Raw genomic sequence first — 18977 nt, 5'->3', positions numbered from 1 at the left:
AAGTAGCTCATCCAATATTTCTGAGACTTTAAAGAAAACAGGTCCCTACCTGCTTCCCAACGAACTTGGCAAAGCAACATCTATGGTCCTTCCTCTATATATACAACCTTTCAGTGGAATTTGAAGTAATTGCTATTTTTTTCTTTGCTATTTTACCCTAGCAATCAACATATTACAAGCTATAAAATCAACATATTACAAGCTATAAAAATATAGCTTTTATTATAAAGCTATAAAAATGGAAGGGCAAAAAACAGGATAACAATTTTCAAAATGTACATATGTTTAATAAGTTCACTACAAATTAAAAAATACATTCCAACTGACATGGCCAATTACTAAATAAAAATTATTCAAATACAGTGGTACTTTAAGATAAACTCATCCTTAAATATAAATTTCATTTTCAAAAATAATAGATTTAATATCGCTGATAATTCTCAAAGTGGTAGAGCCCCATCCAATAAGCATTCATAAAGTTGAAAGTGTGCTATAGGAAAAAATCAAGTATTTATACGGCTACTAAGACAGTTGGAATTACATTGAGTATTATTCCATCTTCAGTCAACAAACACTTTCTGTGCGTGTATAATTTACAAAGGACCCAGCTTGGTACTGTGGTTACAGAAATGCAATAAAATAAAAATAATAAAATCGTAAGTATTGGAGAGTCCATAAATGTAGTCTGGGTGCCACATTATTTTCACAGTTCTACATGATTTTTAACTTGAAGTCTCAATTCCAGAGTCATTTGGGGGAATATACCTCAAAATCTAAATTTAGTAATAAAATTACAAAGTTAAAATGTTACTGATCACTTTATACTTCCAGGGGAGCCCACATAGCATCCCTTCACACCTTTATAAAAATAAAATTTGAGTCCCCACTCCCAACACCCACACACAGTGTTACCAAGATCTGACCAACTGGCTTGTGCTATGCACAAGCTCTTCATTTTAGATGGAGCAGACCCAGAAGCCCACTCCTGACACAAAGTGGGTGTTTAAAGGTAGTGTAAGTTATGAACATTACTGACTACACTGGTGCTCATTCTTCATTTTTTGAGCAACGGAATTGTCTATTAAATGTTAGACATACACATGGGTAATGAGGCTAGTGGGTATAAAAAAAACAAATAAAAACAGACATGAGCCCTGCTTTGATTTTTGGAAAAGCTAGTTTTTTTAAAAAGATTTATTTATTTATTTATGCAGACAAGAACTGGGGTACAGACCAGAGATGTGGGGGTGAGATGATTACCAGAAACAGAGTGGGGAGCAGAACAGGCAGATCAACTGAAATCTACTGCTGAGGGGAGCAGCGGGTGGGTCAGGAGAGGTCTGCCACACCATGTGGGTCACTTCCACCCCCCACCAGGAGTTGAACTCATGCTGCCATGACTTTGAATTGCTTCATAGTGCTGTACTTTAACCTGCTGCACCATCAGAGAGGGCCCAGAAAAGCTAAAGTTTAAGCTAGTCATTTATTTAATGTGTTTAAAATTGCTATTCTCAGTCTTTAGTACACCATGGCACAGAGCAGCCAAGAAGATGGGCGTGGCATTCAGGTGGCAGGAAATTATTAAAACTTCTCACTCAAGTGATTCCATCTGTGTCCAGGATTGAGACCCAGTTAATATGGAATAAACTAGGGTATTCACAAAACCCAGAATTGCACAGGAGGTTTTGAGAAACAAGTCATGTCTAAGCTGAGATTTGAATAATGTCAATGGATGCTGAAAAGGGAAGCTGGACCAGAAACTGGGGGGCTGGTAACCTAAGTTTCATAATTACTGTGAAAATGCTTCCAGTGAGGGCTGTGGGGGTTCACGCTCACCCAGGGGGACCTGGTGTGTGAATCTCTGTCCCTGTTGAGAAGACTCTTAGATGGTCAGAGATGCGACAAGTCACTGGCTCACAGCTCTAGGATCTTTTCCTCAACTCATAAATAATTTTTTCATTAAAAAAAATGTGTTACAAATTGCACTGAGGTTGCCTTGGTCCCTGGGGATCTGGAAGCAAATTGGAAAATACCGTCTCTGTGGTGAGGGCTATATTTTTTTGTTTGTTTGTTTATTACAAAAGTTTATTTTTACATAATTTTGTACATTTTTTTTTCCATCTCAATTGTAATCCCTGCGGGTTTCCCATCACCAAGTCACCCATGTGGGTGAGGGCTATTTTAAAGGTTTGGATGCTTGTGCAATACACAAAAAGAACATATCCAATCAGACCCTGGGAGCATTTTGGGATGGGATTTAGGACATGTTTTAGTGTGATTGTTAGAACGATGAAAAAGAGATACCTCTGAGGATAGAAAGGAAGATACTTCCTGAACAGGGTTAGGCCTGTGAGAACAGCAATGTAGTCCTTGGCCAGAGGGGTGTGTTCTACCAGCAGGGACAGATGAACTGCTGTTTCTCAGCACCCGGTACATGCCCTAGTGCCCTGCCTGCCCACACATGCAGGAGAGGCACGCCAATAAACCTGTGGGGTACCTAGCAGAGTGCCTGCCACTGGTGTTATTTTGATCAGTTATGACCTGAGCCTGGCTATTTGTTTTTGCAAACTAGGTATGTAGGGGTTAAATTTTGCAACCACATAAGGCAATAAATCTAACAACTATAGTCATAGTCAGTCGCATGAGAAGTTTCTCGTGTTCTCAGCCATCTCTTATGAAATGGGAGGAAACTTTTACAATCATGCAAACATCACAAAAGAGGGGGGTCAACAACTTGAGGTGTCCCTTATTATCCACCAGCATCATGTCCTCTGTGGATCACTTGCCATTGTAAACTCTGAATCTTTGGCAGTAACTGTAACCCCTGCAGGAGCTCAGAGCCCAGATATTCATATTCAACATTCCATTAACCATGACAGTGTCATGAGTCTGTTTGGAGAGGTCTATCTTCATGGATTAGGGTAGAGTGGAAGGCAGGCCGTGGCTGCCAGGAGATGGTAGTGAAGAACTAGCTGAAGTTGAGTGGTCATGATAATCTGTGTATTTTGAATTTTATCAGAAAGCCAAAGGAAAGCACTAAACAGTTATGTGCAGAACCATGATCAATTTGATTTTTTCCAAATAACACATTTTACTAGTTATACTGGCCCTGAACTAGAAATAATCCACATGTCATTAAAAATAACATGAATAAATAAAGCATAACATATTCATATAATAGATTTATCTCAAGCAAAAGGAATGAAAAACTGGTCTAGCTATAATATAGATGAACATCAAAACCATTTTGTTAAGTACAAGTATGTATCAGTATATACTTATATAAATTAAAAAACAGGCAGAACATATTGTGTTGTTGTAAATCCAGAAAGTGTTCTCTTTAGACACAAGCACATTTGTGCTCACAAATTCCACTGTAAAAAATTCATAAGCTGATGGGAAGCCCAAGGGGATTGCAACTGAGATGGAAAAATGCACAAAATGATGTAAAAATAAACTATTATATATTTAAAAAATTCGTAACTGTGAAAATCAAGTTCTGTGCCTACTGCTGGGTCAGCCCTGGGTCGGGTCTTCACCGCCACCCACCTGGCCACCATTTCCAGCCTCTTGTTTCCAAGAACTCATTGATTGATTTGACCTAAAATAGAATGTCACTTCCCAAAAGGGAAAGATTGCCCCATGTTTCACTTGCTTTAATTAAGTCAGGATCATGTTCACTGTTCTTCTAGTCAACAATGAATACTCATCCAGAAAAGCACTTTTCATAGAAAAATCAAAGATACTTCACTTTGAGTGTCTGTTCTGCAAGGACCACGAGATGGAGCAGGTTCATTTTATGTACACAGAGTGAGGGGATCAAAGTCCTCTGCTGCTGACAAAAAGCTTTCCACAAAGCAAACCTTTACACAGCTTTGTTTATCAACTGCTGGGGAAGTAGCTCATCCAATATTTCTGAGACTTTAAAGAAAACAGGTCCCTACCTGCTTCCCAACGAACTTGGCAAAGCAACATCTATGGTCCTTCCTCGGGGGGCGACGCGAAGCCAGTGAGGAGAGGGGGGCGCAGCCCCGCACACGCTGACACAGTGAAAGGAAAATATTGTCTCCCTGAACTTTTCTAAATAAAATCGTTTTTCCTCCTCTTGGACATCCCCCGTTTGGTCTTCATGGCCTTTCATAGCCTCCTGGAGGACGTCGGAAGCCTGGGGAGATTCCAGATCCTTCAGATGGTTTTCCTTTGTATCTCCAGCCTCCTCGCGTACCCCCACATTCTCCTGGAAAACTTCACCGCCGCCGTCCCCGCCCACCGCTGCTGGGTCCCGCTCCTGGACAACGACACCGCGTCCTCCAATGGCACCGGGACCCTCAGCCAGGACGCCCTCCTCAGGGTCTCCATCCCCCTGGACTCCAGCCTGAGGCCCGACAAGTGCCGCCGCTTTGTCCACCCACAGTGGCAGCTGCTGCAGCTGAATTGGACCTTCCCCGACGGTGGCGCGGCGGCCACAGAGCCGTGCCTGGACGGCTGGGTGTACGACCGCAGCGCCTTCCCGTCCACCATCGTGACCGAGGTGAGCGGCCCCGCTGACCTCCTGTGCACAGCGGTCAGGGTGCGGATTTAGAGACGACGTGGGGGTGAGCGGGCTTCCGGCCAGCAGTCCCTATACTCCTTGCTCCTATCAGCGAATAGGAATTGCTTCTCTGGAGAATACCAGACACCTACATATTTAATAAGTTGAACTAAAAAATAAATAGCGGCAACCTTGCTACTGTATGGCTTTTATTTGTAGGAGGACCAAAGTTCAGCAAGCAATTGATTGAGCGGGTTCAAAATGGGTTGCAAAGCCAGCAAGGTCCGAGTCGGCGTGCAGCAGAGAGGGGACTAGTGGTCAAAGCTGCTGAGCGCAGGCTGTCGCAGGGAGGCCAATTGTGAAGAGGAGCACATTTAAAAATATATATATTTATTTATGCATACAGAACTAGGGTACAGGCTAGAGGTGCAGGGGTGGTGAAAGGACTCACCAGAGACAGTGGGGAACAGTACAGCGACTGACGAAGTCCACTGCTGAGGGGGGCAGCCAGTGGCCAGGAAAGTTCTGCCGCACCATGGGGGTCACCTCCAGGACAGGGATCGGACTCCTGCTGAAGTGGCTTTATCTTCTTAGTGCTGTGCTTTAACCAGTTGGCGCCACCGGGGAGGGCCCGAGGAGCACATTTTTAAAGTTCCTGGAGCCCGGTGGCCAACGTGGAAACCACTCCTATGGAGTAGAACAGGGCATTGATTTAACTGAGGGTTGAAAGGAGGCTTTCCAGGGAAAACCACCTTGAAGCTGAGGTTGAAAAGAGAAATAAAGTCTCTTCATCATTTTGGTTCCCTGTGGAGGCCTGCTGGAAACAGGACTTCTAAACTAAGGCTGGAAGGCTATGGCCCAAGGCATTTTTTGCTGGCTACAAGCAGGGTCTCTGGAACCAGAGGGAGCATACAGCTCTTCTTAAAATCGAAGGTGTTTATGCTCGAAATGAAACGGAATTCTATCTAGGCAAGAGACGTGCTTATGTGTCCAAAGCAAAGAACAGCAGAGTGACTCCTGGTGGCAAACCGAATAAAAATAGAGTAATCTGGGGGAAGTAACACATTCCCATGGAAACAGTGGCATGGCTCGGCAAATTTCGGAAGCCTACTTCCAGCTAAGGCCATGGGACTCAGAATCCGTGTGATGCTATACCCCTCAAGGAGTTTCTCTTACTGACAAGTCAATAAAAGAGGATTTGTTCTTGTATTTTGTTAAAAATAAATAGAGAGAGAAAGAGAGACCAGCCCATAACAGCCAATGCCCAGCTCAAAGCCTGGTATAAAGACACGTTGAGGCCGACTGAGTTGGTCTTCGGCGGTGAGGTGGCCATGGGGCTTCCTTTGCTAGCTTCCTTCTCTTCCAGTGGGACCTGATTTGTGAATCTCAGTCACTGAAATCCATGGTCAAATTCCTGTTCATGGCTGGAATGCTGGTGGGAGGCCTCGTCTTCGGCCACCTTTCAGACAGGTGAGTGCTCTGGGTCCCTGTTCTTTCCCCCTAGACATTTTCAGGAACTCAGCAATCACTTTTCTGTTAAGAAGCTTTTATTGCAAATGAGACTTCCTGGTTCTGCCTTGTCCCAAGACTCTGAAAACACAGATGGAGAAGGACAAGTTGGTGAGAGACACTCAGCTCTGAGGGTTGGGTCTAGGTCCCCGATAATACCCTCTGCCTTGGGGGCACTTTAAGGCCAAGTTGAAAGAGGAAGTGTCACACTATTTGGATTAGAAAGACAAAAGTTATATGGGAACCAAGAAGATGTCTCGGGGTTCGGGATTCAATCTTCTTAAGGTACAATAACTAAAATAGTATTGTAGATCTTAACTGATGGGTGGTGCTGGGAAGGGGGTGTGCTTGACCCCACAAGCTGGATGCTTGTGGCTTGCCAGAGCCTGGTCCTCATGTCCTTGTTGCCCAAGGGTGATATGTAGACCTGGGGTGTCCGAGCAATGTATCTCGCTGTTAGGTAGAAAAATTATTCCAGTATCCTTGATATTTGCTTATGGGTATGGAAAAACTTTTTAAAAGTTACTTTAACCACGTAAGGTGACGCGTGCAGTTATAGCCACTACCACTTGTGGGGGGGTGGTACTGATCACGGGGAATGTCCAGTGCCTTGCAGTACCCCTTTGTGAATTAGATGGTCAGTTGCTGCTACCCAGACAAGGCTCTTCTGAGGACTATGGGCAATGTGCCCTCTTCCCAGGTATCTCAGCAAGATACTATCTGTGATCTCAGGTGAAAAGTGTCAACTATTAGTGTGCATCAGTAAATGTAACTGTGACAGAGCTCAGAGCTGGTGTCAGCAATCCTGTTCAGTAACACAGCCCTCTGTCATTGTGTCATGTGAAAACTCAGATTGATAGTAGAAAACTCAGACTATTGGGTAATAAAGTGGCAGAAATGGGGGACAGAGGAGTCTCGCAGGAGATGGCAAGGAGAACGAAATGGATCTGGGGATCAAGATAATCTAAGGACTCTGAACTTTGTCAAAAAGCTAAAAGTAAGTACTACGGTACTTTACACAGATGGGATATGAGCAAGTTGATACTTTTGAAATACCATCCTCAGCTTTTAATGTTTTGCCCAAAGCTAGACATAATTTAAATTTAATTAATATTAAAGTGACTATAACATATATCTGAGGAGGTGTCAGCCTATTTCATTAAGTCATATGCAGTGTTATATACCAATGTTACCTCACTAAAGGAGAAACAATATTGATGTATGTTAGCATGAATAAATAAGAGAACTGTTATGAACATAAATCAAAACCTATGGCAATCACAATAAAAACAACAAAATGTTTACACATTATGCCTTTCTGCAAAGGTAAAGATCAAAAATTGTCGACCTATTGCATGGTATTTGAAACAGATGATCCTCCTGGGGGTTTGCATTGCATTGTATTGAATCTGTGGAGTAAGTTGTTAGTTTAAAAAAATTTTTTTGTTTCCCCATGAAATACACAAAATTTTTAGGTTAGTGACCTAATATTTTAGGTTGTCATTTCTAAAACACAGCCATGTTTCACATATTGAATTTTCTGACCTATAGATATGATAGAGATGTCCTTGACTTAGATTTTCTTTAATTTTTCCTTTGCAGCATTTTCTTTCTTCTTCTTCTTCTTTTTAGAACATAAGAAAGTCTACATAATCTTCACTTGCACAAAATGGGTCCTTCTCATGGAAGTTTTTTTTTTTTTAATTTCCATCTTATTTATTTATTTTTCACATCGTTCTTCATTTTGTGCATTTTTCCATTTCAGTTGTAATCCCCACTGACCTCCCATCACTAATTCACCTGTGTGCCATCACCACAGTCCAGGGTACTCTTCCCACCCCAGTTCCGATCCCATTCCTCCTCTCACCCCCATAAAATGTCTCTGGTTTATAGCTGTTCATTGTTTTCATTTTTATTCTATTACACTTGTTAGTATCTCTCTCTCTCTTTTTTTTTCCTTCCCTGATCCCAATGCTATGAGTGAAACCACCTGGTATTTTTTCCTTTTCTTTCTGGGTTATTTCACTAAGCATGATTCCTTCCAGGTCCATCCACATTGCTCCTTTGCAGCATTTTCTAGCTGGTGAGAAAAGTCATGCTTTCTCCCATTAAATTCATTACTAGTTAGCTTAGTGTTTGAGGTTATGAATCTGTTTATTGCAACTTTAACATCTAATTACACATTGTTATTTGGGAGATGCCCTTATATGGGTCAAGATTTCCCAGTATTTCTAGTTTTCTAAGTGTTTTTGTTAATGGGCAGAGTGAGGGGCACCCTGGGACCGCCAACCTGCCTGTTCTAAATGGGTTCTGCCATCTGCTGCATTAAGACAAAACATTCTCTTAGTGCCTAAGACCTTCAAAAGAGAAGAGTTTTAATACAATTAGTGTGCAAAAGAGAGAAAAGAGGAAGAATACAGTTCAACTAGTTTCCCAGTAAAACACCCAAAGTGAACCCATCACCTCATGGATAAATGCCCAGTCAAACAGGGTTGGCCCAAAGCAGGCCCACTGAGGCCCAAAAGCCTGCCACACATCTAAGACAACTCTTGGCTGGGATGGGGGTGGGGGGATCCCATAGACAAGGGGCAAAAGGAGCCAGGCCAATCTGGGAGGAAAAAAGCAAAAGCAAAATACAAGCAGCCATTGTGAGCCTCCCCCATGTCTCTCTCACCCACGTCTCCTCTAAGCATCTCCTTCTGTGTCATTCACGTCTCTGGTGCAAGCCCAAAACCATGACGTAAATACAGCTTCTTCACATGTCTCTCTACTCCAGGTGCTTCTTCCAGATCTTCTCCTCATCTCTCCTTGTTTTCATTTTCTTCCTTTCTTTTTTATTCCCCTCCTCCCAGTCTGTTCTAGCTTCTCCTTGCTGCTCAGCTCCACCCTTTTTGGGGGGAGCTGGGAACCTGGACTCTCCTCTTTCTACAGAGATCTGGTACATTTTTATTATGAAAGGATTGTGACAGACAGTTAACACTCAAAAGACTATCTAAGGCCCAGAGGAGATGCCTCATGGTAGACTTTGGGGATTGAAGTAATTCAAAGTAGTCAAGTAGATGAAGGAATTTAGACAGCCTGTGTAAAACAGTACATGCAAGCGGTCTCAGAAGACCAGACTTACCTCCTTTTGACCACAGCCCCAGACAAGCCCATCTCAGTCTTCAAGGAGAGACTCAAATAGAACCATCTACACAAACTAGAACACTAGTCCCTGTCAAAGAAATGTCTCTCAAAGATGAACACAGTAAAAAGAACACAAGAAGCTTGTAAGTTACATTTGACAAGGGATGGTTTGGGCAAAAACTGGAGAAGTCGCAGAACAGATTATACAGCCATCAATAATTTTTTTAAAATGCAATTCATTAAAAAGCCTGATGTCCAGAATTGACATTACATTGTCAGTTTATAATATTACAATTTGTAATGATAATAGTTAAATGCCAAATTTTCAGGCAATAAAAAAAAAAACCTAAGGCCCACAAACAGGAAAATGTAACTCATTCAATGTAAAAAGCAGACATGAACTCCCCGTGGAAGCCCAGAAACCTGACTTTTTAACAGACTTAGTATAATTTTCAATCAGCACTTCTATCAGAAACATGGACAAGCTAGTGAACTAAGTTAAGACAGTTGAAGTTCTGTGGCCTAAGGGAGGCAAGAACAAGCACATGCACACCAATGGGGATGGCTAAAACCCACAGATACCATCAATGCCGCACGAAAGTGGGGTGCGCGGCAAGCGAAAACCTCATTCCACCTGCAAGGAATGAGGTGGGATGAGGTTTATTCAAAATAAACCACCTTAGAGTCCATTTTTTCAGCTTCTTACAAAGCTAGGCAAAATCTCACCCATCGAGAACCCTGAGCAATAAACAATATACATGCAATGTTCCTTTGGCTGTTGGCCCAAAGGGGGTAAGACCTGCGTCCACACACACCTGCACTGGGAGGGCATCTTTAAGCAGCTTGACTCACGGTGGCCCCCATGTGAAAGCAGCCAAGTTCTCCTTCAGTAGCTCAACTGTAGCTAGCCAGACCATGGAATATAATTCAGTGCTAAAAGAAGAAGCTGTCAAAAGACGTGAAGGGGGGCCACCCTGGGGGAGCTAGGGGTAAGTCTCAGCACTATCAAGCTATTGCTTGACCCACAGGGCACAGCAGACCCTTCCTGTCTCGCCTCCTGCTTCCCTCAGCAGTGGATTTCACTGTGCTACTCCTCACTTTGTCTGGTGAATCCTCTCATCTCCCACCCTGTACCTCTGACTTAATATCCCAGCTCTTGTATGCATAAATAAATAAAACAAACCTTTAAACAAAAAAAGACATGAAGAAAACTTAGAGGCATATCACTGAGTGAAAGAAATCAATCTGAAGGGCTACACACTGTAAGACACCAACTGTACAGATATTCTGGAAAAGTCAAAGCTGTATGGAGAGAGTAAAGCATCATTGGGAGAAAGAAATGAATAGGCATAAGAGACATCGAGGGCTCTAAGGCTCCACTGGTTACTGCCTGGTGGGTGCATGTCATTTTTCACCCATAGAATGAATAATGTACCCTAATGTGAAACGGACTCTGGGGGTCATGACATGTTGATCATCCCTCATCAGTTGTAACAATGGATCAACTGGCTACAGGTATGGACACTGAGTAGCCTGTACATGGGGGGACAGGGAGGGACATGGGAGATCTCAGCACCTTTTGCTCGATGTTGCCGTCACCCTAAAACTCCTCTTAGAAAGTCTATTTTAAAAAAGGAATCACAAAAGTTAGCTTAAAAGAAGAAAGAAAAGTGACATGTCACAGAGGTGGCATGTAGCTTACAAAGCCTCAGGTAAAAATTATCTGGCCTTTGTGGGAATATGTACCAACTTCTCATGTTACAGGCCCCAAGACTGTGTGTTGATTTTCTTTAATCATCATTTATCCCAATTCTTCATCTTCTATAATTTTAGTTGACATGTCCTGAAATGCACATTTCTCTCGTGTGTCCACATAGTTCTCCAGCCCAATGAAGTTTCACATCAGAAACTTGTACTTTTTCAATTCTAGAAATTCAGTTATTTGGGGGTTTTGTTATGCTTTCTCGACTGAGAGAGTCTATTATTGTTCTAATTAGCTGTGATTTTCACCTATGGATCATATTTTGTTTACATTTTTGAGGGTCATTCTATTACACTTAAAATCATTATTACTTCCCAAATTTGTCTCCTCTCAGACAAATTGAATATTTTCCATTCTCTTGGAAATGATTTTTGCTTCTTGTTTCTTTAGATATCAGGATATCTTGCATTATATCTTGAATATATCAATAGTTAAGAGTGAACATTCTATTTAATTATTACTCACCAATCCTATGGATTCTTTCCATTAGCAAGTCCTTTTCATACCAGAGGTTGGAACAGCAGCAGTTTTGGTAACAGCTCTGACCTCAGTTCCAATTTTTGTTCTTAGTTGACCTGTCTTCAGCTGCTTCTGCCATGTTCTGTTTCATCAGCCACAGGGGACAAGTGGCAGGTGCAGGTGTCCTGTCTTTGAGCTTCCCATGACTAATTGTCACTCATGCCAGTGTTCCCAAGCTCCCACCTTTTGTGACCTTGTTCTCTAAACCAACAGAATGACAGGCACTCCCATATGCACCCCAGCCATTACTTACTGTGTAACTGCCCCTTCCTCTAGGCTGATTAGCTGGGCATTTGGTATCTGCCATCCCCTGCTCCCCACTGGCCCTCCCAGCACAGCCTGCCTGCTCAACTTTCTCTCTGCTATGTGCAGGTAGTTGCTTTTGAGTTATGTACAGGGTTTTTTTTTTTTTTAAGATTTATTTTTATGCATAAAAGAACTAGGGTATAGGCCAGAGGTATGGGGGAGGGGTGTGAGAGGAGTCACCAGACACAGAGTGAGAAGCAGAACAGGCAGATCTACTAAAATCCACTGCTGAGGGAGGCAGGAGAGGTCTGCTGTGCCAATGTGGATCACTTCCCTGGCCAGAGATCCAACTCGAGCAACAGTGACTGCAGAGAGCTTCATAATGTTGCACTTTAACCCGTTTCACCATCAGAGAGGGAGGGCCTAGGGGTTATATTTCTTTTCTAAAGATGTGGAAGGTTAGTGGTAGTGTTTAAGTCCTTTATTTCTGGAATCAAAATACATCCACCAGAGGCTTTTAAAATAGACATTATGCTATAAAATGGAGCATATTCCTTCTTGAATGTCCTTTGATAATTAACTGGGAGAACCACTTGAGAAGGATGGAAGTCATCCTTAGGAAAGATGGTGAGAGTTGAAGGGTCCATAGAAATGTAAGAAGTAACCAATTGGGACATAATTTGTAGGTGCACACAAAAGGCCTTCCTGGTAGTTTCAGAATTATTAGGAGGCTCTGGCTTGGCAAACAGAGGATCAAGGGTGATCTCTGCATCTTCATCTGAGCAAATGGATAAGTGATGACTTTAATGAGATGAAGAAACAGAGGGAAGAACACATTGAAGAGAAAGTCAAGACTGATGTTGGGACATAATAGCTTGGCAGTGCTTATTAGTCAGACAGCAGGAAATAGTGAGCAGTGGGTAAAGTGTCAGAAGTTTTGACCTGTTTGAAAACAGTGACCTCAAGTATGACCCCTAGGATGACATTCAGCTCACAAATTCTCAAGCAGCCATCTTCCCACCCTCCTGCTAAAGGATGGAGACACGGCCCGCACGCAGAGCACATGACCGCATCCATGCCTAAGCCATTGTTACTGGTCAATGCCCTGATGTACGTGTTGCTAAATACCTTGAATGTCCCATCGTGACCATTTCTCAGGTTCGGGAGGAGACTGACCCTCAGGTGGTGCTTCCTCCAGCTCGCCGTCGCCGATACCTGTGCAGCCTTCGCGCCCACCTTCCTCATTTACTGTTCACTGCGCTTCTTGGCCGGGTTTTCTACCATGAACATCCTGACCAACTGTTCTGTGCTTAGTAAGTAAAAACTTCAGGTCGTTGACATTTTCCAAGCCTTGACCTCAACTCTGAAATCCTAACTTTGTTTGAAGTCAATACCTGGTCTGTGTTCTCTTCCAGTCGTGGAGTGGACGGTGCCCCAGTTCCAGGCCATGGGGATGACAATGACCATCTGTGCTGCTTGTCTTGGACAGATGCTCCTGGGCGGCCTGGCTTTTGCCATTCGAGACTGGCACACCCTTCAGTTGGTGTATTCTGTGCCATTGTTCGCCATCTTTCTTTTCTCAAGGTATAAGCTCTTTCCTTTGTCATAGAGGACCCTGGCAGGCAAGACACAGAATCAGGACCCAGGAATTCTGTGTGGTGCTGAGTCAGCACTTGAGCGCATGCCCCACTCATCTGTACCCTACTTTCAACTCAAGACGCAGAGCATGGTTGTCAGGTAATTCCAAGGACGTTCAGTTAAATTTGAATTTCCAATAAGCAACAGATATTTTTGGTATAGTATCCCAAATCTGCACAGAGCATAAATGTACCAGAAATTATTTGTTGTATATGTAAAATATCTATTGACCTGAGAGTTCTGGATTTTTATTTACTAGCTGATTAGAATACAGGGTGTTTCATTGAAGTGAAATTTCAAACAAACACTTTTTGGTAGAAGGATTTCCAAAATAGTGCATCATAGTTATACTCAATCACTGCTTATCTGTATTGAAATTTATTTTTATTTGCTAAAATGGGTCAGATTCCCCCAAACAAGAGGAGCCAAAGAGCTCCCTACTCTATACTTCCAGGGAGCTTGCGCACTTCCCAGCTAGGTACAGGGGTCTTAAGCTCCTATCTCCTAGTGTCACCCACAGCAGGGAGGCTCCAGGTGGGAGTGAAGAGGGCTTTCAGCACACAGGCCTGTGACCAGCAAGCCTGCAAGAGTGGACCACCCTCTGTCTTCTCCGAGCAGGTGGCTGGCCGAGTCCGCTCGGTGGCTGATCATCACCAACAGACTCGAGGAGGGCCTGCAAGAGCTCAGAAAGGCTGCACGCAGGAATGGAATAAAGGAAGCAAGTGGCACCCTGACCATGGAGGTGAACTGTTGAAGGAGCTGCCTGGGGTCTGGGACGGGGCTGACCTATATGCTACTTGGAGTCTGTGAAGAACTCAGATCTCAGGGCTGGGGCTGGGTTTTCTTAACTCATCATCCTAGTTCTCAGTAGTTGTCACTGAGAAGACCGGACACATTTTTTTAAAGATGTGTTTTATTTATTATCCTGGCGTAAATGTCAGAGGTGGGAAGGGAGTATCGGAGGGGAAGAGGATTCACCAGAGACAGAATGGGGAGCAGAACAGACAGATGTACTGAGATACACACTGCTGAGGGGAGCTCCTTGTGGGTCCGCTCCCTGGCCAGGGATGGAACTCAGGCCATGGCTAGCTATGGCTTGATAGTGCTGATACTTTAACCCTGCGCACCAGGAGGCCCCTCTGTGATTCATTTTTCCTGCCCGTTACACTTGCTGTGGCATCCTCAGTGCCTCTGCTTTCCATTGCAGATAGCAGCTGGGTGTCTCCCCGGCCCTCTGTGGGGCCCCATGCCTGCCATTTCGTGGCAGCTGACCCTTTCTTGTTGTTATTGAAGGTCTTGAGATCCGCCATGCAGGAGGAGCTAGAAGCTGGGCAGAAACAGCTGTCTGTGTTTGACCTGTTCAGAACACCCAACCTCCGGAAAAGGGTCTGTTTCCTGTCTTTTGTGAGGTAGGTGTCACACTGGGCATGGTAGAGATACAAATCCTCTCAGGCTGGAGATCAAAGGGAGGGACCTATCGAGATGAGGGCTGTGTGTAGAGATGGCCAGCAAGCTAAAAACAAAACAAAAAAATAAGACCAACAAAATGCTGGCCCAGAACTAATAACCCGATGAGGTTTTTCTCTCCATCACCATAACAGGCTGTTCCATAAACAAAGACCGAGAGCTTCAGTCATGTACTATGTTCGCTTTCAGTTCCTTCACTGTTTATTTCATCACATTATTTCATTTTCTTTGAAGGAAAGTTCCAGAGTGTAAAGCACACCTGTAGCTAATCCAGTTCTATGTTTAAATAGGCAACACCTTCAAGATCAAGAGAGAAAACAACCCACCCCCTTTCAGAAGTTCCATTATGGTTCCCACTCACACTCCCCACAAAATCTAACAATTATGAGCTCCCTCCTCACACAAAGTTTTATAACAGTTTAAAAATCATCACCACAAAGAAATGGCCAGTGCAAACTCTGTGTTGCACCTGACCAGTGTCCCCACTGCCCGGCCAGTCTCACCACCATCCCCTCGGGGACACAGGTGACACCGAGTCCCTTTCTTCTCCCGGTCACCACAGATTTGCCTTCTACATACCCTTCTATGGCCTGGCTCTCCACCTCCAGCACATGGGGAGCAACGTGTTCCTGTTCCAGGTGCTTTTTGGGGTTGTCAACCTCCCCTCCAATTACGTGGCCCTGCTGGTGCTGAATCACCTGGGACGACGCCTGAGCCAGATCCTCCTCACATCCCTCCTGGGACTCGCCCTGCTGACCACCACATTTCTGCCTGAAGGTGAGAAAAGGCCAAAAGTCAGGAAATGGAGTAGCTTCCCCCACTCCCCAGGGCTGCACTCACGCTTTTCTGAGACCAGGAGAGCGAATTCGGTCATCGTGATTCCCCAAAACCAATCTGGGGATATGGGCAGGAAGCTGGTTCTGCCACTAAGTGAGGAGTGAGGTGAGCTGAGATATGCACCTGCTGGTCGGAGCTGAGCAGCCAGGGCCACTTCATCCTGACGGCCTCTCTAGGGCAGCTATAGGCCACTTGCCCTTTGGCCCATCATATTTGGAGTGGAACATGACAGAACGTGTCATTCTGAGTCATTTTAACTCACCTGAGTACACAATACTGCCACTGCCTCTGACTGGGCTCCTCTGACTGCAGCAATTTCAGGGACAAGCTATTCCCTGATGACCCACGTGTGTCATTTTAGGTTACCATAGCAGCATTCCTGGCTAGGGGGAAATCGGCATCAATATTCTTGACATCAAGAATATAAAACCTCAGGTTTTCGGGCAGAGAAGTGCATCCTAGGAACAAGGCACTGTGCCGTTGGAGACTCTCTCTGAGCTCATTTTACTGAATTGCATGACTGGATGTAAATGTCAGGGTGATAGAATAACTGATGACTGAACGACCCAGGTGCTCACCTTGCTTCACCTGCCTCCCAGGTAGGGTCCCATCATGAATGTCAACAACGTTGCTCTCACAACCAAGCCCCTCCGGTATGGAAAACACTCTGCAGGGACTTATTTTCAAAGTCTAGAAAGCTGACTTGCAGAACTTCCTTTCAGAAGTTTCCAAAATCTACTTTCCTCTAATACAGGTCTTTATTTTAGAGTCTACAAATAATATTCCAGATCAGGCTACTCCCCCAGTTGATCCATTTACATGCACCTCTTTTTCATGGCTCTTGACTACAGTATTGCCCACATGTCAGTGCTGTGTACACACTTGGGTTTAAACTCTCCAAGACACAGTGAATCTCACCTGTCCCAGCAGGTGTTCACAGGGAAGTCACTTTTTCTACATAAAGGGCAGAGGAGACGCTGAGTAGGAATCCTTTCTAAGAGCTCTTGCTCAATTGCCCATCTGTGGTGAACCTGGTGTGTGGAGGATGGATACTCTAGCGCTTGCATTTCTATTCTGCGTTTGAGGTGGGCTGGGAGACATACTCCCAGCTCTTAGCTACTGCCCCTTCTCTGCCTCTGTCCACTTCCCTCCAGTAGACTGAACAGGTACAGAACCCCCCGTAGGGTCATCCGCCCTAATGGGTGCTCATTTCTTCACCTCTGACTTCCTGATTCCACCTCCCTCTCCAGAAATGCAGATCCTGCGTGTGGCATTGTCGACCCTGGGGGTTGGTGTGTCTTCCGCGACTGTCATCTGCACTTTTGCCCACGGACATGAGCTGATTCCCACTGTGATCAGGTACACATCGCCCAAAACTCAGCATCAAAACAGACCTTTCCCAGCTACTTACCCCAACAGGTAGAAAACTAAAATGGGTCAGTTATTACAAGTGATATTAATTATAACATCGATGATAATGGTGTTATTAATGGCAAAAATCAGGCAAATGATAGCTCCCATCTCAGTCCCGCTCCCTTGCAGGGTATTTCAATAAATCCACCTTTCATGTTGTCCAAAAAGGAAAAATTATAGCCAAGGTTTACTGAAAGCTGACTTTTTTCTGCTAGTCCATCAAGCCCTTTAAGCTGTCAGAGCACATAATACTCTGCACCACTATAGAGCCAGTGCTGGGGGTAAAGGTATTTTTTTTTTAGTAGTTAATATATGACTTAATGTACTTGTGTGCTTGAAAAAAGTTGCAAGCACATGAAATAATAACGAGTCCATTGTCAACCTGTGTTACCTGAGCACTACTGTGGTGTCTCCTGTAATCAATGCATCACACTAAATCATGAGTCACTGTGTGGATTTATGCCTAATATTTTGGCATTGCTGTTTGCTTTTCAAGGACCACAGCTTCAGGCTTCATGGGACTTGCGGGTAGTGTTGGGGGGGCCTTGGCCCCCCTGGTGATGATCCTGGCAGTGTACTCCCCCCACGTGCCCTGGATCATCTACGGCGCCCTCCCGCTCCTCACTATCCCCATTGTCCTGCTCCTTCCTGAGACCAAGAACCAGCCCCTGCCTGACTCCATCCAGGATGTGGAGAACCAGTGAGTCCCCCTCCTACCCTACCCTCTAAACCCCCCTTCCCCGGCCCCCTGCTGAGGTACCTTCCTTGGGACTGTTACTGACCTGGGGTGAGGAAGGAGGAATTTGTCACCTCGACACTGTCCCCCCAACCCCAAGCCTGGTCCGAGGTGCTTCCCTGGTCAGTGCCTCAGCTTGTGCAAACTCCTCTCAGCCGCAGTAACATCACAGCCCCATCCCCCCAGATCCTCAGGCGTGCTCTGCCCAAACCTGGCAACTTGATGGCCAGGAGCCAAGCCACCTGGTGCCTGCTGTGGCAGACACCCCCAGGGAGTTACACACACACACACACACACACACACACACACACACACTCTCACACGGAAACCCCAGACTCATGTCCCCACCCCATAGCCTCCACCCAGGGGGCACAGGAAGCCAGTGACCATCCTGGCCACTGAGGTGTGAGGGGTACCAGGGAGTGGTCAGGCCCTACACACACACACACACACACACACACACACACACACACACACACACTGGGAGGACCACACCGCCTGGGCGAGGAGTCCTGTCCACTGTCTCTGAATCAGAACATCGCCTTTCATGAGGATCCAAGCTTTAAGGAAAGAGGGAAACAAAAGCAATGGAGCTTTCAAATCATGAGGAGCTGGGAAGAATTTCCAGACCTCCTGTGCACCGCTCCACATTGCTCCTGAGCTCCAGCTTCTTCGCCAGACTTACTTCCACCTCAAGGCAGAGAACAAGGCTAAAGCCAGAGCTGGCATCTGGGATCAGCTGGCTATAGTGGTACATACAGGCTTTTCCCATGTACCTTTCATTTTTTTCTGTATTTATCTGTTTGCTGTTTTCATCATTTTTGTCTCAGGAGGAAAGGCTCGACAGAAGCAAAGCAGGAAGATCCCATCGTGAAACTGACAAAGTTTTAAGGAAGTCCAGGGACTCACTGTGAATCAAAGAGCAAAAGCGGGGAATTGGGGTCATTCCTAGATATTGGCAAACCTTGGAAAATCAATAAAAAGATGTAATGCAAAAAGTGAGTCCCATTTACAATTGCAGTAGTAAATTACTGAGTATATAATATCCTACAGTGAACCACAGTAAATTTGAGAACAGTCCTAACATTTTTGAAGGGAACAATAATTTACCTAATTGAAGATGTTTGTTTCTGATAGAAAGATAGAAGATTAAAAACATTAATTCTTCTCCAATGCATTGTAGAGAAATAGAG

The 18977-nt window shown here is 44.6% G+C and overlaps 1 protein-coding gene and 1 pseudogene across 2 annotated transcripts; both read left to right on the top strand.

The window, feature by feature from the left end:
- Positions 1-4129: 4129 nt before the first annotated feature.
- LOC101635383 (solute carrier family 22 member 9-like) lies at positions 4130-18675 on the top strand. 2 transcript variants are annotated; one of them, XM_004682695.1, is made up of 10 exons: positions 4130-4531; positions 5898-6001; positions 12852-13006; positions 13109-13277; positions 13950-14073; positions 14625-14740; positions 15361-15575; positions 16886-16994; positions 17545-17748; positions 18618-18675. In XM_004682695.1, the coding sequence occupies exons 1-10, from the start codon at positions 4130-4132 to the stop codon at positions 18673-18675; spliced, it is 1656 nt and encodes a 551-aa protein (XP_004682752.1). The 2 variants fall into 2 exon arrangements, with proteins under 2 accessions (XP_004682752.1, XP_004682751.1); XM_004682694.1 differs by having other exon boundaries at positions 18615-18675.
- Positions 4793-5710, top strand: LOC105853633 (annotated as a pseudogene).
- Positions 18676-18977: the final 302 nt, after the last annotated feature.

The sequence above is a fragment of the Condylura cristata genome, unplaced genomic scaffold (assembly GCF_000260355.1).
Source record: "Condylura cristata isolate star-nosed mole 26May11 unplaced genomic scaffold, ConCri1.0 scaffold00015, whole genome shotgun sequence".
Classification (NCBI taxonomy): Eukaryota; Metazoa; Chordata; class Mammalia; order Eulipotyphla; family Talpidae; genus Condylura; species Condylura cristata.
The sequence above is the reverse complement of the archived record's forward strand: the minus strand, read 5'-3'. Positions and strand labels throughout refer to the sequence as shown.